This window comes from Heptranchias perlo, chromosome 40 (genome assembly GCF_035084215.1).
Source record: "Heptranchias perlo isolate sHepPer1 chromosome 40, sHepPer1.hap1, whole genome shotgun sequence".
NCBI lineage: Eukaryota > Metazoa > Chordata > Chondrichthyes > Hexanchiformes > Hexanchidae > Heptranchias > Heptranchias perlo.
The window spans coordinates 13,111,526-13,136,179 of NC_090364.1; the positions used below are offsets into that span (position 1 = coordinate 13,111,526).

Here is a 24,654-nt window from a genome sequence, read left to right on the forward strand (position 1 = left end):
TAATAGGGCCTCTCCCCGGGTAATAGGGCCTCTCCCCGGGTAATAAGGTCCCCCCTCCCCGGGTAATAAGGTCCCCCCTCCCCGGGTGATAGGGCCTCTCCCCGGGTAATAAGGTCCCCCCTCCCCGGGTAATAAGGTTCCCCTCCCCGGGTAATAAGACCCCCTCCCCGGGTAATAAGACCCCCTCCCCGGGTAATAGGACCCCCTCCCCGGGGAATAGGGCCTCTCCCCGGGTAATAAGACCCCCTCCCCGGGTAATAGGGCCTCTCCCCGGGTAATAAGACCCCCTCCCCGGGTAATAATGTCCCCCTCCCCGGGTAATAGGGCCTCTCCCCGGATAATAAGACCCCCTCCCCGGGGAATAATGTCCCCCTCCCCGGGTAATAAGACCCCCTCCCCGGGTAATAATGTCCCCCTCCCCGGGTAATAAGACCCCCTCCCCGGGTAATAATGTCCCCCTCCCCGGGTAATAGGGCCTCTCCCCGGATAATAAGACCCCCTCCCCGGGGAATAATGTCCCCCTCCCCGGGTAATAAGACCCCCTCCCCGGGTAATAATGTCCCCCTCCCCGGGTAATAAGACCCCCTCCCCGGGTAATAATGTCCCCCTCCCCGGGTAATAGGGCCTCTCCCCGGATAATAAGACCCCCTCCCCGGGGAATAATGTCCCCCTCCCCGGGTAATAAGACCCCCTCCCCGGGTAATAATGTCCCCCTCCCCGGGTAATAAGACCCCCTCCCCGGGTAATAATGTCCCCCTCCCCGGGTAATAAGACCCCCTCCCCGGGTAATAATGTCCCCCTCCCCGGGTAATAAGACCCCCTCCCCGGGTAATAATGTCCCCCTCCCCGGGTAATAGGGCCTCTCCCCGGGTAATAAGACCCCCTCCCCGGGTAATAAGACCCCCTCCCCGGGTAATAAGACCCCCTCCCCGGGTAATAAGACCCCCCTCCCCGGGGAATAGGCCCCGCCCCGCGCGCTCCATCATCTCCCCCACCCCCGGGGGAAGCTCTGTGCTCGAGCCCAGATCTCGGAGTGCGCCTGCGCAACCTCCGCTCTCGCGATATTAGTCTCTCGCTCTCCGAGACCGGAGGTGAAGGTGGAGGCGCGGGCGGCGGTTGGAGTTCCCGCTACAGACTCGGAATAAGTACGTGTGAGGCTAAACATTGTTGTTTTTCTTATCGCAGGGAATGGTGATTGATTTACGGTGGGAAACTTTAGCGTAAAAGCGGGAGAATTACTTTATTCGTCAACTGGCGAGTTGCTGGAGTTTGTCACGCCTCCCGCTCATTTGATTGGCCAGATCGAGCCTGGCGGGTTTTCCCCCTTGCCTGTGATTGGTCAGCTCAGGTGTCAATCACTCTGTATCCCGCCTTCCTCGCTTCTGATAGGCTGCTTCGCTCCTTGCCGGTCCTTTATTGAGTTTCTGATTGGTAGGGGAGCTGTCAATCAAACTTTGATTGACTGGTAAGTCATCCTCAGTGAAGATCCTTAAAGTGACAGCACTAAAAAGGCCCTGGGAAGTCTCTGCCATTATAATATCTGGCTGCATTAGGAAACCTTCCAATATTTTGGACTCTACTACCCAGTTTACAAACATTTCTAACTTTCCTTCAGCAAAGAGGCTGTTCCTAATTTGTGCAATACAATCAAAAAATCTTATCAAAAGCAAAATGCTGGAAATCTGAAATAAAAACAGAAAATGCTGGAGAAGCTCAGCAAGTGAGGCAGCATCTGCGGAGAAAGAAACAGAGTTAACGTTTCAGGTCGAAGACCTTTCGTCAGAACTGGACGATGTTAAAGTTTTTAAGCAAGTACAGAGCCAGGGAAAGGAGGGGTGGGGGGGGGTAGAACAAAAGGGAAGGTCTGTGATAGGGTCGAGGGCAAAAGTGATTAAATGACAAAAGGGATGATGGTACAAAGCAAGGAGGGTGGTAATGGGATCAGTTAAGAAACAAAAGATGGGTCTGGAGGAGCTGTAAACGGCAACAACAGAACCATTACCAGCACCCGCTGTCCAAAACAATGGCCATGATGTGGAGATGCCGGTGATGGACTGGGGTTGACAATTGTAAACAATTTTACAACACCAGGTTATAGTCCAACAATTTTATTTGAAAATCACAAGCTTTCGGAGGCTTCCTCCTTCCTCAGGTGAATGTCAAGAAATCCTCGAACCCTTCGCATTTATAAATCACAGATAATCAGATTACAGATAATCTTTCCAACTGCCCGTTGCCAAGGCAATCAAAGTGTCGACAACACAAAATCGTCGAGCAAAAATTGATAGCCAAGTTCCGCACCCATGAGAACGGCCTCAACCGGGATCTTGGGTTCATGTCACGCTACACGTAACCCCACCAGCAAAAAAAAGTTATCTGTTTTTAATATAGAATCATAGAAGTTACAACATGGAAACAGGCCCTTCGGCCCAACATGTCCATGTCGCCCAGTTTATACCACTAAGCTAGTCCCAATTTCCTGCACTTGGCCCATATCCCTCTATACCCATCTTACCCATGTAACTGTCCAAATGCTTTTAAAAGACAAAATTGTACCCGCCTCTACTACTGCCTCTGGCAGCTCGTTCCAGACACTCACCACCCTTTGAGTGAAAAAATTGCCCCTCTGGACCCTTTTGTATCTCTCCCCTCTCACCTTAAATCTATGCCCCCTCGTTATAGACACCCCTACCTTTGGGAAAAGATTTTGACTATCTACCTTATCTATGCCCCTCATTATTTTATAGACTTCTATAAGATCACCCCTTAACCTCCTACTCTCCAGGGAAAAAAGTCCCAGTCTGTCTAACCTCTCCCTATAAGTCAAACCATCAAGTCCCGGTAGCATCCTAGTAAATCTTTTCTGCACTCTTTCTAGTTTAATAATATCCTTTCTATAATAGGGTGACCAGAACTGTACACAGTACTCCAAGTGTGGCCTCACCAATGCCCTGTACAACTTCAACAAGACATCCCAACTCCTGCATTCAATGTTCTGACCAATGAAACCAAGCATGCCGAATGCCTTCTTCACCACCCTATCCACCTGTGACTCCACTTTCAAGGAGCTATGAACCTGTACTCCTAGATCTCTTTGTTCTATAACTCTCCCCAACGCCCTACCATTAACGGAGTAGGTCCTGGCCCGATTCGATCTACCAAAATGCATCACCTCACATTTATCTAAATTAAACTCCATCTGCCATTCATCGGCCCACTGGCCCAATTTATCAAGATCCCGTTGCAATCCTAGATAACCTTCTTCACTGTCCACAATGCCACCAATCTTGGTGTCATCTGCAAACTTGCTAACCTTCCTCCTAAATTCTCATCCAAATCATTAATATAAATAACAAATAACAGCGGACCCAGCACCGATCCCTGAGGCACACCGCTGGACACAGGCATCCAGTTTGAAAAACAACCCTCTACAACCACCCTCTGTCTTCTGTCGTCAAGCCAATTTTGTATCCAATTGGCTACCTCACCTTGGATCCCATGAGATTTAACCTTATGTAACAACCTACCATGCGGTACCTTGTCAAAGGCTTTGCTGAAGTCCATGTAGACCACGTCTACTGCACAGCCCTTGTCTATCTTCTTGGTTACCCCTTCAAAAAACTCAATCAATCATTTTCCTCTCACAAAACCATGCTGACTGTTCCTAATTAGTCCCTGCCTCTCCAAATGCCTGTAGATCCTGTCCCTCAGAATACCCTCTAACAACTTACCCACTACAGATGTCAGGCTCACTGGTCTGTAGTTCCTAGGCTTTTCCCTGCCGCCCTTCTTAAACAAAGGCACAACATTTGCTACCCTCCAATCTTCAGGCACCTCACCTGTAGCGGTGGATGATTCAAATATCTCTGCTAGGGGACCCGCAATTTCCTCCCTAACCTCCCATAACGTCCCGGGATACATTTCATCAGGTCCCGGAGATTTATCTACCTTGATGCGCGTTAAGACTTCCAGCACCTCCCTCTCTGTAATATGTACACTCCTCAAGACATCACTATTTATTTCCCCAAGTTCCCTAACATCCATGCCTTTCTCAACCGTAAATACCGATGTGAAATATTCATTCAGGATCTCACCCATCTCTTGTGGTTCCGCACATAGATGACCTTGTTGATCCTTAAGAGGCCCTACTCTCTCCCTAGTTACTCTTTTGCCCTTTATGTATTTGTAGAAGCTCATTTGCTGTCTTTCTCTTCCTTCCGGATGTTTCTATGTTTCTGCCTCTCTCTGGTTTTTTTTTTATTTTTAAAATTTTTTTTGGTCGTTTGTATATTCGGTGGTCCTGTAGGTAACACCTCTCTGTCTGAACACTTTGATTGCCTTGGCAGCGGGCAGTTGGAAAGATTATCTGTAATCACCAGGTATTGTTCTGTGATTTATAAATGCGAAGGGTTCGAGGATTTCTTGACATTCACCTGAGGAAGGAGGAAGCCTCCGAAAGCTTGTGATTTTCAAATAAAATTGTTGGACTATAACTTGGTGTTGTAAAATTGATTACAAAACAATGGCAGCAGTAGTTATGATCTGAAGTTATTGAAATCAGTGTTGAGTATGGTAGGTTGTAAAGTGCCTAAACAAAAGATGAAGCTGTTCCTCGAGCTTCTGTTGAGCTTCCTTGGAACAGTGTAAGAGGCCGAGAACAGAGAGGTCAGAGTGGGAGTGGGACAGGGAATTAAAATGGCAAGCAACCGGATAAGAAAAAATCTTATGTTGCACACACTTCCTGTCACAAAACGTTACTTTCTGTTGTCATCTTTCTTGTAACACTTTTGTGTCAACTTTTCCCATTATAAATTCCATCTTTGCATCTCTAATGCCAATGTAAACATACAATTATACCCTCTTGCCAGTTTTGCTATTTAACTATGAATCACGCTGGCCTAGAATTTCAGGAAAACTTGTGCGTAAACAACAGTGCAAGTATGACATTATACCAGTTTTCCGCGCAGAAATTGAGGAAAGTGACTTCTGCCCGTTTTTACACTAAACCCGGATTTCCCTGATCTTTTACGCCGATTTTGTGAACTCTGCCACTTACTAACATAGCTCTGCCCCCGTGCAAATTTCCTGAATTTACGCCCGTTCTGAACGGGCTGTAAATTTACTCCTAAAATTTTAGGCACAACAAGAACCAAAGTCACACCCTTGTGTTTTATGGCGATGTAAAAACGTTTCTCCTTTCTGAGACCGACAATGTATTTTCTATATCTTTGAATGTATCTTTATGGCATCAGAATGATTTGCATTAAAAGTTGAAAAACTTCCACAGTAGCATTTTCTTAAACATGTTGTGCCTGATGTGCATCAATGATGGCTCCAGACTTTAATTTCCTGGCATAAAGAGGGACTTAAAGAAAGAATATGCGCTTTCCTTGGGCCTAATTGTTTATGATGATTTCTGTTGTTTTTTACATTGGTTTTTAGGCATAGACTAATGAGATCCACAGGAAATTTCGGAGTAACTCACTGCTGGGAAGATCAGGGTAAATTTTGGTGTAACTTGCAGGTTACGCCATTTCAGGAAATTCCAGGCCAATATTAAATTGTATATAAAACAAGGACAGAATGAGGTTTTTTTTATTCGTTCATGGGATGTGGGCGTCGCTGGCAAGCCGGCATTTATTGCCCATCCCTAATTGCCCTTGAGAAGGTGGTGGTGAGCCGCCTTCTTGAACCGCTGCAGTCCGTGTAGTGAAGGTTCTCCCACAGTGCTGTTAGGAAGGGAGTTCCAGGATTTTGACCCAGCGACAATGAAGGAACGGCGATATATTTCCAAGTCGGGATGGTGTGTGACTTGGAGGGGAACGTGCAGGTGGTGTTGTTCCCAAGTGCCTGCTGCTCTTGTCCTTCTAGGTGGTAGAGGTCGCGGGTTTGGGAGGTGCTGTCGAAGAAGCCTTGGCGAGTTGCTGCAGTGCATCCTGTGGATGGTACACACTGCAGCCATGGTGCGCCGGTGGTGAAGGGAGTGAATGTTTAGGGTGGTGGATGGGGTGCCAATCAAGCTTTAAAATGAGGACTGGACAATGTTTGTGCACTGTGGAATAATTCTCCCTTGCCTTCTGACTCTGCTTCACCTGAGGACTGCACTTGGACCTAGGAACGTAGGAACATGAGTAGGCTATTCAGTCCCTCGAGCCTGTTCCGCCATTCAATTCACCCCCAGCCTCAACAGCTTTTTGGGGGAAGAGAGTTCCAGATTTCCACTCCCCTTTGTGCAAAATCACAGGAGATCAGCTAGTCTTTTATATTCTGTCTTCCTACTGGACCATTTCCTGTTTTGTGTACCTTGTGTTCAAAATGATGAGAGGTTTTGATAGAGTAAATAAGGAGGAACAGTTTCCACTGGCAGGAGGGTCGATAACGAGAGGGCACAGATTTAAGATAATTGGAAAAAGAATCATGGGGGAGATGAGGAGAATTTTTTTACATAGTGAGTTGTCATGATCTGGAATGCGCTGCCTGAAAGGGTGGTAGAAGCAGATTCAATAGTAACTTTCAAAAAGGAATCGGATAAATACTTGAAAAGGAAAAGTTTGCAGGGCTATGGGGAAAGAGCAGGGGAGTGGGATAAATTGGATAGCTCTTTCAGAGAGCCGGCACAGGCACGATGGACTGAGTAGCCTCCATCTGTGCTGTAAGATTCTATGATTAATGAGGTCCCCTCCTTATCTGCTTGCTTTCTGCGTTGTACAGATTAAGCTTTTCTAATCTTTCCTCCCAGTTCCTCCCCTTTACGCTTTACATCAGTCTTGTTGCTAGCTGTTCAGTGTACTCTCTCCAGTACATGTACTGGTTTCTTTATTTTTGTGGCATGGCGTCCATTATTAAATCCCTTGTGGCTGGTCCAGTGCACTGCAAGACCTCCCTGTGTTAGCAACACCTTAAAAGATGGGTATTGTGCTAAATTGCATTTATATAGCGCCTTTAATGTAGTTAAACCTCCCAAAGCGCTTCACAGGAGCGATTATCAAACAAAATTTGACACCGAGTCACATAAGGAGATATTAGGACAGGTGACCAAAAGCTTGGTCAAAGAGGTAGGTTTTCATGAGCGTCTTAAAGGAGGAGAGAGAGGCGGAGAAGTTTAGGGAGGGACTTCCAGAGCTTAGGGCCTAGGCAGCTGAAGGCACAGCTGCCGATGGTGGAGCGATTAAAACGGAAGCTCGAAATAAAAAGAGAACGGGCGGGAAAGACACAGCAGATCCATCACCATTTGAAAGGATGGAAGGACCTGTCGCAGCCCAGCCTCATCCTGCCCTCACCTGCCACCCTTGCCCACTCACCCAGCAGGAACCCAGGGCCGCTGAGACCGGGTTGCTCAGGGGTTTAGAGTCCAATTGCAATGGCCTTATCACCACCGCCTCCTCTCATTCCACTTACTCATCAATTCCAGCACCTTGCTGGTCTGCACGGCTCAGCTCCTCACAGCCGTAAACAGTTAATCTGGCGTCGCTGCTCACTTTCCAATTGACGTAGGAATCTTTGGGACGTTCACTTTTTTTAATCCCATCCGTTCCTCCTTTTTCGAAACTCAGAAACAGGCAGCCTGCGATTTCCCACAAGCTGAGTTCCCAATCTCAGCACCGAGGTTGTGGGGAGGCAGGGCCAGGAAAACCGGGAGGTGGGGGAGGCCTTCCCCAGAGGAGGGAAGGAAAGCTGGGAGGGATAGGGAGAATCTCCCTTCGCGCCCCAGCATTCAGTTTCTGAACGTCATTGAGCGAGGCCTGGAAGGGCCTCTACCCGCTGATGGTACATAAGTGTGGGGTGACCATGTAGAGGCCACGGGGAGATCAATAATAAGATTAAAGGCGCATGAATCTTTACATTCTTAATAATTATTCATGTTTTTGTTCATTGTTTGATGTGACTCATCTACATTATCCGAAAACACAATGTCAGATTCCACATGTACGCTGACAACACCCAGCTCTACCTCACCACCGCCTCCCTCGACCCCCTCAGAACCCCTGGGAGCAGCACTGGAGGTGGACACAGAGCAGCACTGGAGGTGGACACAGAGCAGCACTGGAGGTGGACACAGAGCAGCACTGGAGGTGGACACAGAGCAGCACTGGAGGTGGACACAGAGCAGCACCGGAGTTGGTCTCTGGGGGCAGCCCACCTCCCTTGTTATAGGGAGGGAGTTGAATGGCCATGCAGCTTAAATGAAGGGGAACAAATAGGAATAAGTTTTCAAAAATCAGTTGGACCCAAGGTGACTCAGTTATTTTGCTGGGAGATCATTCTACCACCCGCTCCTCACCAACACCCCTGGTCTCCGTCTCATCACTGGGCTAATCCCATGGCCCAGGACTGGCTCCTTCGGTTAATATTCTATCATATTTCTACCTCCCTGACAGGGCGACCAGCACTCCGTCCACATCAGATATGGCGGATTGGCATTCACACTATCAGAATGAAGACGAGGAAGATCAGGAGGAGGCCGAGGAGAATGAAGGTACAGCCACCCGCCAGTCTCATGTCTTCACACTGTGCTCTTAAAGGAGCTCCTCAGTGGAAATAAAATCACCCAAACGTGAAAAAAAAATCTTTATGTCCAATGCGCTCTACACTTTTCGATAATCTTAATCATCACCTGAAATTGCTGCTTCCGTGAGTGCCAGACCTGTACCCACCAATGATTCACCCACCCTAGTGTTACACAGCTCCAAATGTGGTAATCTAGATTAGTAGCAGTTATTTTTTTTTAACCTGCTTTCTCTCCCTATCGTTAACGGATCTGCCATTTGGGACTCAGGACATAGTCAGCCAGAACAGGGGAGTGTGGCTCTCTTGTAACAGCTCCATGTTCTCACTGAGATTCCTCCTTAAGCAGTGTGTGCCGTTTATATATTATGTCCATGGCCTTTTTCCCCTTCAGAACCTGGGTTGTGTCTGAAGAGAGCACATTGACCTGTATTTTGCTTTCTCCCTTTGTTCCCACCGACAGGGCAGACGGGCCCTCGGTTTAACGTCTCATCCGAAAGACGGCACCTCCGACAGTGCAGCACTCCCTCAGTACTGCACTGGGAGTGTCGGCCTGGATTTTGTGCCCAAGCCTCTGGAGTGGGACTTGAACCCACAACCTTCCAACTCAGAGGCGAGAGTGAACTCAGTCATTTTATGTTCGAAAAAATCTCAAATCGTCCAGTGGGGCAATTTTAATAAAACAGCGATTAGCTTTTTTGTGTTGCACGGCTTCAACTTAAATAAACAGGTGATTCAAAATGAACTAACTTTGAATTAAGAGGAGTAGAGGGTATCCTGGGGGTGGCAGTATATCAGTACTGGGGTACTCCCCCTGGCTAAATACAAAGACTGGAACCTGACATGCCACTGAACTACAGAGGGGCCTTACCTCACCCCTGTGCTCCAGGGATCCGATCGATTTGAGGCTGTTCAGATTTATTGACTACTCCATAAAATTTATTCTTAATAGTCTTTAAGAAGGGAGATCACACCTGAAGAAATCCTCCTTTACATTTTAACGGTAGATTTTCTGAGTCCTCAATCAGTGCGGGCAAGGACTTTTGATTCCTACCCTTTAGGGTGTGTAGTGAGGACCCCCACATGAACTACGGCACTGTTAAATGCAGAGCAAAGTTTCCCCGCTCTTGCTAACAATGCGGAAGGATTTCCTTTACCTGTCAGTCAAGGCTCAGTGGGTCGCATTCTCGCCTCTGAGACAGGAGATTGTGGGTTCGAGTTCCTCTCCGGAAACTTATGCACATAATCCAACCTGACACTCCAGTGCTGAGGGAGTGCTGCACTGTCGGAGGCGCCATCTTTTGGTTGAGATGTGAAACCAATCTGCCCTCTCAGGTGGACGTAAAAGATCCCATGGCACTTTTTGAACAAGTGCAGGGTAGTTCTCCTGGTGTCCTGGCCAATATTTATCCCTCAACTAACATCACTAAAACAGATTATCTGGCCGTTATTACATTGCTGTTTGTGGGACCTTACTGTGCACAAATTGGCTCGTGTTTCCTACGTTACAACAGTGACTACACTTCAAAAGTACTTCATTAGCGCTTTTGGACGTCCTGAGACATTATAAAACGTAAGTCTTTCTTTCTTTGCTGTTTCTAGTGAAATAGCAAATTCAGGTTTTATTCACACATTTACAGTTTCACCACAAATGGCACAGCAGAAATATTCCTCTTGTGTATCTTAGCAACAACTTCAGAAGAACACACCCAACTGCACCAGTGTGACACCTCCATTCCCCACACCTGCCATTCTGTGGCCTCTCTGAGTGAGGTTGCTGTGGATAAGTGTACTAACAGTTAGAAGGCCGTTAGACCACAGTTATAGACTGTTAACAAAGGGGACGTGTATTCGATCCATCTTAATCTCACAGGGGCATCTTGTTATTGCAAACTGCATACAATCCCCTGTAACATGAAGAAGCTATATAATGGCTAGGAGTGTGTTGCAGGTTGGACTCAGTGAAGTTTACCACCTTCCCCCTTCTGGTCCATCATCTAAGATTGTGTCATGTGCATTCTCGTTTCAGCGGATAGTAAGAACGCAGGAAGGGACAGCTTAATCTTCCTCATTGATGCCTCGGAAGCCATGTTTGAAGTGAATAGTGAAGACCTTTCAGCATTTGACATGACTATTCAGGTAAGAGGAATATCAGTGATAGTGTGGTGTGCCCACTATAGTAGCCACTGTACAGCTACGGCAGTGTAGTGGTTATGTTACTTGACCAGTAACCCAGAGGTTATGAGTTTAGACCCCATCATGGTAAGCTTATGAAACTAAATTCAATAAATCTGGTGCACTCCACACTCAAAACACTCACTCTCTAGGCTCGGGCATCACTCGCTACTTGGTGGCCGTGACGTTTCCCTGTTAAACCGTCCCGACGCATATCACGAGAAAATCGCGTTAGCACCAATGCGCCCTCAATCAGCGGTGAGGATGTACTTTGTGGGCGAGCACCAGAAAAATAACCAGGAAAGCTGCCAGTCTGTTGTAAAAACACACTGGTGTTCAGGGAAGGAAACCTGGCCTTTGTGGGACTCTAGTCATGGTGGATTTTTAATGCCCTCTGAAGTGACCCAGCAAGCCAATGGGTGGGCAAATAATGCACTCTTGGCTGCATTGCCTACATCCTGAGAACAAGTGAAAAAGGCTCTTGCTCGCTTTCTCTTCAGATCACTGAGCTATGGAGAAAGGTAAAGGTTTAACGTGTTCTCATTAAATGTCAAGTGTGGGATGTAACCCAAGAGAGCTTGAGTCCAAGTGATGAGATGAAAGTCTCTCTCATAGCAATAAGGATCTTGTGTTGAATGAGTTTAGACCGTCTCAATCCATTTCCTATTGACTCTTGGTCCACAGCATGGAATCACTCGAGAGGCAGGTGTGCAGGGGTGCTAAAATGTCACACTGGCGCTTTTCCGAGGGGGCATATTATTGGGGTAGGATGGAGGGAGCTGCTACTGCATTGGTCTGTGCAGTATGTGACCAGGGAAATGTTCAAGATTGACACCACATCTCTGAAACGGAAAGTGTTTCACTCCCTCACAGTGATGCGCACAGAACATTAACAATAACAGCAGCGCCGAGATGACTGGCCGGGATTGTCTACAGGACTGATAGCTTCTTAAATCCATTACTGCACTTCCACAGATTGCTCTTCGAGTCACATGGATGTAATGGATGGGCAGAGCTGTGGCATTTATGGGTCTCTCAGTTTCCACGAGTACTTCCACAGATTGCTCTTCGAGTCACATGGATGTAATGGATGGGCAGAGCTGTGGCATTTATGGGTCTCTCAGTTTCCACGAGTACTTTTTGTTGAAGCTATTTATCTTAAATAGCTTTGTGTCAACTAAACTGGTCAGATCAGTTCCTGAAACAGGAGCCGGTCGGACTGAGATTCCTTTCACTTTCTGTAATCCAGTGGATGTATGATGACATTCCCACTGAAGCATTAACGAATACAGTCACTGCAAGTTTATCCAGAGCCACTCAGCAGTTGATCGCCAGAATATAATACCCTCAGTGCATAAATATATTACACATTAACACTGACAGCTCACACCATCAGTGCATAGATATATTATGCACTGACACTGGAAGTACATATAACACTCAGTACACAGATGTGTTATAACAGTCAGTTCATTTTTTCATATATATAAGAGGGAGGGGGGAAGAAAGGGAGAGATGGAGGGGGAAGAGGGATTATAGATAGACAGATAGTTAGATGGATATTTTGAGACGTGTGCCTTGTGCCTAGCTCACATCCGTCACACAGATTTACAGATGCGAAACACTCTTAAAATGAAGAGTAAGAAAGCAAATCATTTTGTGATGACCTTGGAGAAGAGCTGGGATTTATAAACCAGCTGCTAATCTCAAGAGAGACAATTAGTTACCCTCTAGTTGGCCTGAGGACCACTTGACAGCAATTAGGGCTTGTGGCCTTAAAAAGAAACGGCTCCACCTTAGTAGCAGAATAATACCTTGTGTGTTACACGGTACAGTGCTCCCTGTCCTTACAATATAGCATGTCCTCTGTCTTAGGATGAGCAATGTCACGGGAGATCTGCTAGTGTATTATATAACAGTGTCGGGATGTATTATTTCACCCTGGTGGGGGAGTCTCGAACAAGGGGGCATAACCTTAAAATTGGAGCTAGGTCTTGTGGGGTGATGTCAGGAAGCACTTCTTCACACAAAGGGGAGTGGAAATCTGGAACTCTCTTCCTCCTAAAAGCTGTTGAGGCTGGGGGTCAATTGAAAATTTCAAAACAGGTTGATAGATTTTTATTAGGCAAGGGTATTAAGGGTTACGGAACCAAGGCGGGTGGATGGAGTTAAGGTACAGATCAGCCACGATCTAATTGAATGGCAGAACAGGCTCGAGGGGCTGAATGGCCTCCTCCTGCTCCTGTGATCCAAAAGTACAAACTGCACTCAAAAGAATTTAGTTAATCTTGTGCCATGTTGGGACAGTTTGGCCTGAGAGATGCCACGGACACCGGGCGTGATTCGTTTTAGACTGCACATCCCAGGCGTCCCTCAGTCCACTAGGAGTGCTGAGTTGGTTGGTTGGCAGTGTCGTGACCAGTTCTGCCGCTGATAACTGACTTGACCCTATTTGCTCACAGTGTGTTCGCAGTGTTTACACCAGTAAGATCATCAGCAGTCACCGTGACCTTTTGGCCGTCGTGTTCTTTGGAACTGAAAAGCACAAGAACTCCGTTGACTTCAAACATGTTTACGTCCTCCATGACTTGGACACCCCAGGCAAGTTCATCTACCAGACCCAGTGCACTTCAGTTTAAACCCAGTGTGAAACATCTCCCTCCAGCACTCACACTTGGGAGCTTGCTGTGCGCAAATTGTAATGCAGGAAACGCAGCCAGATAATTTGTTTTAGTGATGTTGGTTGAGGGATAAATATTGGCCAGGACATCGGGGAGACACATCAAAAGTACTTCATTGGCTGTAAAGCATTTTGGGACGTCCTGAGATCATGAAAGGCGCTATATAAACGCAAGTGTTCCATTCTTTTTTTTTGTACTGCTCACATTTACCCACCCTGTTCCCATACCTCTCCAACCCCATTTACTTGCTCCACCTATCCAATCCAGTCTTGAATGTTGACATAGTTCCTGCCTCAGCCACTAATCCTGGAAGTGAATTCCACAGCCTCACAGCCTCTCCGTGTGAAGAAGTTTCTCCTGCCCTCTGGCCTAAATCTCTTACATTTAATCTTGTTTCTATGAGCCCCTCGTTCTAGACCCGTCAGCTACCGGGAACAGTCTGCGTCTGTCTACCCTGACCCATCCTTTCATCGTTTTAAACACTTCTATCACAATCTGGTTGTTATAATGAAAAAGGACAGAAATTTTCAAGTCTTTCTTCATGTTTGTATTTCCTCAAATGGGATTGTGTTATGTAATTGATACATAATGGCATCTGCAGTAAAAAAAAAAGTAATGATTTGTAATATTATGCAAATTTATTGAGTCTCAGTGCAGTTAATGTTTGGGAGACAACACTTGATCTGTGTTATACAATAACAATGATCAAATTATACAATATAATAACATTGTCCGTATATCTGTGTATATTAAAAATCTTGAGTATAAATACATTTACTTTCCAACTTGCTGTTAGCACAATTTTTGGTCATGCTTTCATGTCAACATTTAACAGCCTATGTAAACATTTAGAATGGAAATCCTATATGTAAACAGTTGCCTGTAACAATTTAGTTGCAAGCATTGGCCAGGAGGTGGTGCTGTGGAGCAAGTTTCTGAAGTCTCTCTCCCAACTCTGTCACCATTTTGGATTTGTAAGAAAGAACTTGTATTCAGTGATCGTGGGCCTTTACTAGTGTGCATATTATATTATATATTGATATTCTAAACTGAACCCATCTCTCTGGACGCAGGGGCTAAGCGAGTGCTGGAACTGGACCAGTTTCAGGGGGAGAAAGGGTACAAGACCTTCAAGGAGAACCTAGGCCACAGCACCGACGGCTCACTGGGTGAGGCACTCTGGACCTGCTCCAATCTCTTCAGTGACGTCAGGCTCAAAATGAGCCACAAGCGCATCATGCTGTTCAGCAACGACGACGACCCCCACGCCAAAGACAGCTCCAAAGCGCGAACGGCCAGGACAAAGGCCAGTGACCTCCGAGAGACCGGTAAGTGGGCTACTGTTGGTGGAAAACGTCGTTGCACGTTTGTCAGCGACTGGGTGAAAGGAATGTGGTATTGATGTCTGTGCAGTACTGTTTCTCTGTCACCAGATCGATAATTGTGCTTCACGTTCTGTAGTCTATAAATCTCGACAGTGTAGTAGTACCGTGTGTTGGAGCTTCATCTAAGATTCCCTTCACTTCTTCGACTGTCTTGACTCACACGTGAAGAATGGTCCTTCAGGGGTATCCATGAAATGACTCCCCAGCATGGGTTGGTGACCTACGAACTGACGGGCAGGAAAAGATCAGCTGGTCCAGCAAGCCTGCCCCACACCATGATGGTTGGAGCATCACTAATAAACACTTCCTCCCACCACCCCCTACACAGCCATGTAACCAGAGAAAAAACCCAGGGCCAATAAGGGATAAAATACTCTGGGCAATTCCACTCCGACCCCCTCAGGCGATTGAAACCAGTCCAGGAGATCACAGGGACCAAGTGTTATCCATAAAGACACTTACCTTCTATATGATGCGATCTCTGCCCAGTCAAGAGCTGAAGAGAAGGAGAGAAAATTATCAATTGTTTTTGATTAAAGATATATCTATGTAGTAATAATAAGTGTTTCTTTTTGCTGCTCTGTTGTGAATGGGGTGTCATTGCCTGTGTCTGTGTGTAGGTATCATCCTGGACCTAATGCACCTGAGGAAACCTGGTGGGTTTGATATCTCCCTCTTCTACCGTGACATTGTCAGCGTGGCAGAGGATGAAGACACGGCCGTACAGGTCGAGGAGTCGGCCAGGCTGGATGATTTGCTTCGGAAAGTCCGGGCCAAGGACCACAAGAAAAGGGCCCTCGCCAGGTCAGCAACCACAAGGATAACACGGTGTCTCCTGGGTCCTAAAGGGCTGTGGCGTTTCCATTACTGTCACTTGTGACCCACTTCCCGTTACCCGTAGGCCTTGGCAGATTTGCTTCTGGGCTCATATTCACAATCTGCTCAACGGTGCGGAGTAGTTGGAGCTGAGGTTCAGTGCTGTTTCCTGGCTGTCTGGGGAAAAAGGCGGCTATTGGGAGGCAGTGTTATCACAGCTTCTGTCCAGCAAGGGAACGGGTCCCATTTAAAGTAGAAAAGAAAGGCTTGTATTTATTTAGATCCTCATCACGTCTCAGAAATACCACAAAGTGCTTCATATGCATTGAATTGCTTTGAAGGGCTGTGACTCTTATGTTGGCAAATGCGGCAGCTATTTTCCACACGAGATCCCACAGTGAGATGACTGACCAGTTGTTTTGTTCTTGGTGGTGTTGGCCAGGATGCCAGGAGAGCTTCCCTGCTCTCCATATGGTGCCACGGGTACTTTTACATCCAACTGAACAAGCGGTCGGGGTCTCAGTTTAACCTCTCGTCCCTAAGATGGCATCTTCTTCAACCAATTAACGTGTGGCAGCGCGTGTGTACTTCTGATGTGTCCTGTTTTGTCCCCGCTAACCTTTCTCTGCTGTGGTGATGATTGCTTTTGATGTCCTGTTTGGCCCAGGCTGAACCTGAAGCTGGGAGAAGGCCTGGAGGTTTCCGTCGGAGTTTACAATCTCATCCGGAGCGCCACAAGACCCAGCGCAGTCCGCCTGTACCGAGAAACCAACGAGCCAGTGAAAAGCAAAACCCGCTGGTTTAACGGGGAGACAGGCAGCCTGCTCCTGCCCAGTGACACCAAAAAGGCCCAGGTAACGGATACTGAACCTTACCGTGAGTGCTGAGTTAAAACATCAACTCCCTCTTACATTTGATTCCCTTTACCTCTTCCTTTTACAAACTGATTCCCTCCCTTTAACTTTCTTGGTTCTCTTTTTTTTAAATTGAAGACCTTTATGAGGGAACCTTTTTATTCTCCTCTCTCCTTAAACTGATGTATGTTGCTGGGATATGGGTCCACATGCTCTAACCTCTGTACAGTGTCTCGCACATTTTGTAGGTGACCTTATCTGCACAGCCAGTGGGGAAGTTCTTTCTCTTGTCGCTGTTTCTTGTTTCCATCTTTCACTCAGATCTTTATTTGATCGAACAACTTGCATTTATACAGCGCCTTTAATGTGGTAAAATGTCCCAAGGCGCTTCACAGGAGTGTTAACAGGCAAAATTCGATTCATCTACCTATCTGTTGTGGTTACAAAAGCACCTGTGTTAGTGGATTACCTGAACTAAGAACATAAGAAATAGCAAGAGTAGGCCACATGACCCCTCGAGCCTGCTCCGCCATTCGATAAGATCATGGCTGATCTTCGACCTCAACTCCACTTTCCTGCTCAATCCCCATACCCTGTTGATTCCCCTAGAGTCCAGAAATCTGTCTATCTCAGCCTTGAATATATTCAATGACTCAGCATCCACAGCCCTCTGGGGTAGAGAATTCCAAAGATTCACAACCCTCTGAGTGAAGAAATCCCTCGTCATCTCAGTCTTAAATGGCCGACCTCTTATCCTGAGACTATGCCCCCTAGTTCTAGACTCTCCAGCCATGGGAAACAACCTCTCAGCATCTACGCTGTCGAGCCCCCTCAGAATCTTATATATTTCAATGAGATCACCTCTCATTCTTCTAAACACCAGGGAATATAGGCCCATTCTACTCAACCTTGCCTCATAGGACAACCCTCTCATCCCAGGAATCAATCTAGTGAACCTTCGTTGTACCCCCCTCTAAGGCAAGTATATCCTTAGATAAGGGGACCAAAACTGTACATAGTGCTCCAGGTGTGGTCTCACTAAAGCCCTGTACAATTGTAGCAAGACTTACTTACTATTGTACTCCAACCCCCTTGCAATAAAGGCCAACGTGCCATTTACTTTCCTAATTGCCTGCTGTACCTGCATTCTAACTTTTTGTGTTTCTTGTACAAGGACACCCAAGTCTCTCTGAACCCCAACATTTAATAGTTTCTCACCATTTAAAAAATATTCTGTTTTTCTATTCTTCCTACCAAAGTGAATAACCTCACATTTCCCCACATTATACTCCATCTGCCACCTTCTTGCCCACTCACTTAACCTGTTTATATCCCTTTGCAGACGTTTTGTGTCCTCCTCACAGCTTACTTTCCTACCTAGCTTTGTATCGTCAGCAAACTTGGACACATTATACTCAGTCCCTTCATCTAAGTCATTAATACAGATTGTAAATAGCTGAGGCCCAAGCACCGATCCTTGCGGTATCCCACTAGTTGCAGCCTGCCAACCTGAAAATGACCCGTTTATCCCTACTCTCTGTTTTCTGTCCGTTAACCAATCTTCTATCCATGCTAATATATTACCCCCCCCAACCCCATGAGCCCCTATCTTGTGTAACAACTTTTATGTGGCCCCTTATCGAATGCCTTTTGAAAATCCAAATATACGATTTCCACTGGTTCCCCTTTATCTACCCTGATTTGGCGTTGGGAAATATGTCCAGTCTAATGAGTTGCTCTCCGTTATCAGTACTGAGTGTGTTTGTGACTCTCCGTGCTATTTAACAAAGGCGCTAACTCATATAAAATGAAGGAATTTCATATCAACGCATCAACGCGTTCATCACTAACATCACACAGCGTGATTTAATTCATAAAGGAGCCAGCTCTGGTTTTCAGTTGACTTCAAGGTGGGAGCGAGCCACCTTTAGTGTAAATTCATGGGGACTGAAGCATGTCCTTGTGCTTTGATAATCAGGTGTACGGACACAGGCAGATTGTTCTGGAGAAAGATGAAACAGAAGAATTGAAGAGGTTTGATCACCCGGGCCTGGTCCTCATTGGTTTCAAGCCGTTGTTTCTGTTAAAGAAACACCACTACATCAGGTCCTCACAGTTCATCTACCCAGAGGAGTCCGTCATATCAGGTAACCCTCAACTGCAGGTACAGCTCCCATTGGCCTAACTGCCCAAAAGTGTCCTTTACAGACCAGAGGGTTTAAGGTTTGATTCCGTCTGTCCTGAGTTAGCTGATCGTCCAAATTACAAATACACCCAGGGAAATGAAGGGAATGCCTGCACTGGCAACATAAAGAGCTAAAGATATTATTTTCTTAGCAGCTATTGGCTCAGCATGTTGTGTGCAAGATTCCTACCCTGGGGAGTTAGTGGCATTGTATATATTTAGAATGGAGCAACACCAGGGAGCCAGTGTCACACTGTACATTGTACAGAATGCCCCTACCCCAGGGAGCCAGTGTCACTGTATATTGTATAGAATGCCCCTACCCCAGGGAGCCAGTGTCACTGTATATTGTATAGAATGCCCCTACCCCAGGGAGCCAGTGTCACTGTACATTGTACAGAATGCCCCTACCCCAGGGAGCCAGTGTCACTGTACATTGTACAGAATGCCCCTACCCCAGGGAGCCAGTGTCACTGTACATTGTACAGAATGCCCCTATCCCAGGGAGCCAGTGTCACTGTACATTGTACAGAATGCCCCTACCCCAGGGAGCCAGTGTCACTGTACATTGTACAGAATGCCCCTACCCCAGGGAGCCAGTGTCACTGTACATTGTACAGAATGCCCCTATCCCAGGGAGCCAGTGTCACTGTACATTGTACAGAATGCCCCTATCCCAGGGAGCCAGTGTCACTGTACATTGTACAGAATGCCCCTATCCCAGGGAGCCAGTGTCACTGTACATTGTATAGAATGCCCCTACCCCAGGGAGCCAGTGTCACTGTACATTGTACAGAATGCCCCTACCCCGGGGAGCCAGTGTCACTGTACATTGTATAGAATGCCCCTACCCCAGGGAGCCAGTGTCACTGTACATTGTATAGAATGCCCCTACCCTGGGGAGCCAGTGTCACTGTACATTGTATAGAATGCCCCTACCCTGGGGAGCCAGTGTCACTGTACATTGTACAGAATGCCCCTACCCCGGGGAGCCAGCGTCACTGTACATTGTACAGAATGCCCCTACCCCGGGGAGCCAGTGTCACTGTACATTGTACAGAATGCCCCTACCCCGGGGAGCCAGTGTCACTGTACATTGTACAGAATGCCCCTACCCTGGGGAGCCAGTGTCACTGTACATTGTACAGAATGCCCCTACCCTGGGGAGCCAGTGTCACTGTACATTGTACAGAATGCCCCTACCCCAGTGAGCCAGTTTTTTTAAATTCGTTCATGGGATGTGGGCGTCGCTGGCGAGGCCGGCATTTATTGCCCATCCCTAATTGCCCTTGAGAAGGTGGTGGTGAGCCGCCTTCTTGAACTGCTGCAGTCCGTGTGGTGACGGTTCTCCCACAGTGCTGTTAGGAAGGAAGTTCCAGAACGCCCCTACCCCAGGGAGCCAGTGTCACTGATTATTTAGCACTACCTGAGGGTCACAATTAGAATAAAGAGGAGAAGGTGGCATTGGGCTCAGTGTAGCCCCTCCCTCTCGTCCAGTCGCTCCCATGACAGCGTGCAGCTACATTTTGAATGGCCCTAATGTTTTACCCTCCACTGCCCTGGCTGCCAAATAATCCCAAACCTTTCTCACCCTTTGAGTAAAGATGTTAGGTCCTTGGGCCCAATTCCCCTGTTTAAATATGAAGTAATATTCTGGGTTTACCTTATCTTCACCCTTCATTATTGAAATAGCCCACAGAGCTCTGCCCCTCTGCTTATCCTCCTGGACTACAGCTGGCCTTTCGACCGCCCACCCCCGTTTCGATGCTCCCAGCTGTTTGTTAATCGTGGCTTTGTTTGTGCTCACATTCCCAACAGGAAGCACCACTTTATTCAGCGCGCTGCTCACCAAGTGTCTGGAGAGGAAGGTTTACGCAGTTTGCCGTTACACTCCCCGGAGGAACACCCCACCGCGATTCGTGGCGTTGCTCCCACAAGAGGAGCAGCTGGACGACCAGAATGTGCAGACCATCCCTCCAGGTCAGTGACACTGCCTCCGTCTGCAAACTGCTCACTGAACTGGCTGAGTACATTTGATTTTAATTTTTCTTCCCCCCCCCCCCCCTCCCCCACCCACCAATTCCCCTCCCCTCTCCTCTCCTACTTTTGCTGAGTTATGGTTTCACCGGTGACGGCAGAACCTCTTTCACCTCCTCCAAGTTCTTCATACGTGAGCCTGGATGGTGACTGTTGGTTGGCTATTCGACTACGAGGAGCATCGCAGCGGTTCCCAATCCTGACCCCACACAGGAATCACTGGATAACGGTCAGGAGCTGGAACCTGGCTGATTCTGTTCTCCTCTGTATTCCAGAGGCAATAAAACCAATTGTAGCACCACAACCTCTGTATGGGCTGAGATGAGGGTTACCACCAAACAGACCTGGGCCCCTCTGGTTTCTATGGCTCTGAATTACAATGGGTGGTACCTTGGATGCCTGAAAGGGTGGTGGAAGGAGATTCAATAATAACTTTCAAAAGACAATTGGTTAAATACTTGAAGGGGAAAAATTTGCATGGTCATGGGAAAGAACAGGGAGAGTGGGACTACTTGGATATCATTCCATGATTCTAAACGATCTACCATCGCCGTGGCCCTGCATTATGTTGGCAGTCCCGATGATTTTTGCTGTGGATCTTCTCTCGTGTTTCTCCTCCATTGTTTGGGTGCTAAACCGCGGAGCGTGCACTTCAAATGAGGGCAGGATTGGGCCTCAGCTGTGATGCCCTGCACCTTCACACGGTCTGTTGACACTCACTGACTTCAGGTAGCAGAATAAAAAGAAAGAATTGCATTCACACAGCGCCTTTCACGACCTCAGGGACGACCCAAAGTCCATTACAGCCAATTAAGTACTTCTTCTTTTGAAGTGTAGTCACTGTTGTTATGTAGGAAACGCGGCAGCCAATTTGCTCACAGCAAGCTCCCACAAACAGAAATGTGATAAATGACCAGATAAACTGTTTTTAGTGATGTTGGTTGGGGGATAAATATTGGCCAGGACATGGGGAGAACTCCCCTGCTCTTCTTTGAATAGTGTCGGGGGATCTTTTACGTCCACTGGAGAGGGACAACGGAGCCTCGGTTTAACATCTCCCCTGAAAGTCAGCACTCTGACAGTGCAGCACTCCCTCAGTACTGCCCTGAAGTGTCAGCCTAGATTATGTGCTCAAGGCTCTGGAGTGGGACTTGAACCTACAACCTTCTGACTCAGAGATGAGAGTGCTACCGACTGAATCGCAGACACCGGGGAGATCTCCTCCTGCTTTTCTTCGAATAGTGGCCGTGGGATCTTTTACATCCACCTGAGAGGGCAGATGGGGCCTCGGTTTAATGTCTCATCCGAAGGACGTTCAGGTAGGAGAGGGCTCCCGACACCCCATAGACCTGTAAACCGCTCCCCATACAAGTCTGTGGTTTGGGAGAGGATGGGAGATGTTACTGTTACTGGTGTGCAGTCAGATGGCAGCTTTGACCCTTATTTCTGTGGAACTGCCGATGTTCATTCTGGGGCGTGAGAAACTTCATCAAACGCAACTCATAGCTCGAGCAGCATGTAGGTGTAAAATGGTCGCCAATTCTTGTTACGTAATAAAACCTTTTACGCTGTCCTCCCCGGCAGGATTCCACTTGATTTACTTGCCGTACGCTGATGATATCAGGAAGGTCAATTGTACAGGGAGGGCCGTGGCCAACCAGGATCAGATCGAGAAGATGAAGTCAGTGGTGCAGAAACTCAGGTTCATATACAGGTAAGTCCGAGGCTTCATGGCAGTGGGGGAGGTTTAGAAAATATTTTCTACTCCCTTAAAGGCTGTTGTTGTATTCAGGACGGTTTTGCAATATGGGCGTCTTCCACCAGGAACCGGAGGGCTTGAAACTGCAAAGCCCGCGCAGAACAAAAACAACTTGCATTTATAAACTACCTTTAACGTAGTAAAACGTCCAAAGGCACCTCACAGGAGCGTTATCAAACTAAATTTGCTCCTAGCGCAGTTGTTTAGAATTTTGCTGTAGGTCACAAATTTGAACACCCTGAGGGCCGTCTCTCTTATGCTCAGCACCAGGGCCACACCCATAAAACAGGCCTCATTCTCTATTAGTTGCGGTGTGAGCTGACACACAAGTACCTGGTCACCTAGTGATGCCCAAGGGTTGAACATTTTTGAGTAATTACCAGCAGATCGCTTGTGGGATTGTTCACAACAGGGGTCTGTTTTATAACAGGGGCGCCACCAACAAAATGTGGCAGGGAATGAGTTACAGGAAATAAATGTAGCAACAATAACTTGCATTAGTTGGGGAAACTTTTAGAAACGATAATCCGGGACAGAATTAACAGTCACTTGGCCGAGGGAGATTTGCTTAGGGAAAGCCAGCACAGATTTGTTAAAGGCAAATCATGTTTAACTAACCTGATAGAGTTTTTTGATGAGGTAACAGAGTGGGTAGATGAGGGCAACGCAGTTGATGTGGTGTATGTGGACTTTCAAAAGGCGTTTGGTGAAATGTCGCACGGTAGGTTTATCATCAAGATTGTGGCCCATGGAATAAAGGGGGCAGTAGCAACATGGATAGAGAATTCGCTAAGGGACAGGAAACAGAGAGTAGTGGTGAATGGTTTTTTTGGACTGGAGAGGGGGTGTACAGTGGTGTTCCCCAGGGGTCGGTGCTGGGACCACTGATTTTCTTAATATATATTAATGACTTGGACGTGGATGTACAGGTCACAATTTCCAAATTTGCAGATGACACAAAACTTGGAAGCGTAGTGAACAGTGAGGAGGATAGTGATAGACTTCAAGAGGATATAGACAGGCTGGTGGCATGGGCGGACACATGGCAGATGAAATTTAACGCAGAAAAATGTGAAGTGATACATTTCGGTAGGAAGAACGATGAGAGGCAATATAAACTAGAGGGCACATCTCTAAAAGGGGTACAGGAACAGAGAGATCTGGGGTATATGTACACAAGTCGTTGAAGGTAGCAGGGCAGGTTGAGAAAGCGGTTAAGAAAGCATAAGAGATCCTGGGCTTTATAAATAGAGGCATAGAGTACAAAAGTATGGAAGTCTTGATGAACCTTTATAAAACACTGGTTCGGCCACAACTGGAGCATTGTGTCCAGTTCCGGGCACCGCACTTCAGGAAAGATGTGAAGGCCTTAGAGAGGGTGCAGAACAGATTTACTAGAATGATTCCAGGGATGAGGGACCTTAGTTACATAAATAGACTGGAGAAGCTGGGTTTGTTCTCCTTGGAACAGAGACGGTTGTGAGGAGATTTGATAGAGTTATTCAAAATCATGAAGGGTCTAGACGGAGTAGATAGAGAGAAACTGTTCCCATTGGCGGAAGAGTCAAGAACCTGAGGACATAGATTTAAGGTGATTGGCAAAGGAACCAAAGGTAACATGAGGGAAAACTTTTTTACACAGCGAGTGGTTAGGATCTGGAATGCACTGCCCAAGGGGGTGGTGGAGGCAGATTCAATCATGGCCTTCAAAAGGGAACTGGATAAGTACTTGAAAGGAGAAATTTGCAGAACTACGGGAATAGGGCGGGGGAGTGGGACTAGCTGGATTGCTCTTGCATTGAGCCGGTGCGGACTCGATGGGCCGAATGGCCTCCTCCAGTGCTGTAACCTTTCTATGATTCTTATATCGCGACTTTAACGTAAAATGACCCAAGGCGCTTCACAAGAGCGATTATCAGACAAAATTTGACACCGAGCCACGTAATAGGACAGGTGACCAAAAGCTTGGTCAAAGAGGTAGGTTTAGGGTGGGAATTCCAGAGCTTAGGGCCTAGGCAGCTGAAGGCATTGATGTAACGTAGGGAACGTGGCAGCCAATTTGTGCACAACGAGGTCCCATAAATAGCAATGAGATAAACAACCAGATAATCTGTTATTAGGTGTTGGTTGAGGGACAAATAATTGTCCAGGATACCGGGTAAAACTCCACTGCTCTTCTTCAAATACTGCCGTGGGATCTTTTACATCCACCTGCGAGGGCCTTGGTTTAACATCTGACAGTGCAGCACTCCCTCAG

The 24,654-nt window shown here is 47.1% G+C and overlaps 1 protein-coding gene across 2 annotated transcripts in view; it reads left to right on the forward strand.

The window, feature by feature from the left end:
• The first annotated feature begins 1,065 nt into the window (after positions 1 to 1,065).
• The window catches only part of xrcc6 (X-ray repair complementing defective repair in Chinese hamster cells 6), a 30,153-nt gene continuing 6,564 nt past the window's right edge, over positions 1,066 to 24,654 (forward strand). For both annotated transcript variants that reach the window (XM_067974616.1, XM_067974617.1), the window contains exons 1-10: positions 1,066 to 1,145; positions 8,379 to 8,476; positions 10,535 to 10,644; positions 13,143 to 13,281; positions 14,435 to 14,689; positions 15,367 to 15,550; positions 16,230 to 16,416; positions 18,395 to 18,563; positions 20,420 to 20,581; positions 22,223 to 22,352. In XM_067974616.1, the coding sequence (XP_067830717.1) occupies positions 8,407 to 8,476; positions 10,535 to 10,644; positions 13,143 to 13,281; positions 14,435 to 14,689; positions 15,367 to 15,550; positions 16,230 to 16,416; positions 18,395 to 18,563; positions 20,420 to 20,581; positions 22,223 to 22,352 (1,406 nt within the window). In that variant the 5' untranslated portion in view covers positions 1,066 to 1,145; positions 8,379 to 8,406. The remainder of the gene's footprint in view (positions 1,146 to 8,378; positions 8,477 to 10,534; positions 10,645 to 13,142; positions 13,282 to 14,434; positions 14,690 to 15,366; positions 15,551 to 16,229; positions 16,417 to 18,394; positions 18,564 to 20,419; positions 20,582 to 22,222; positions 22,353 to 24,654) is intronic.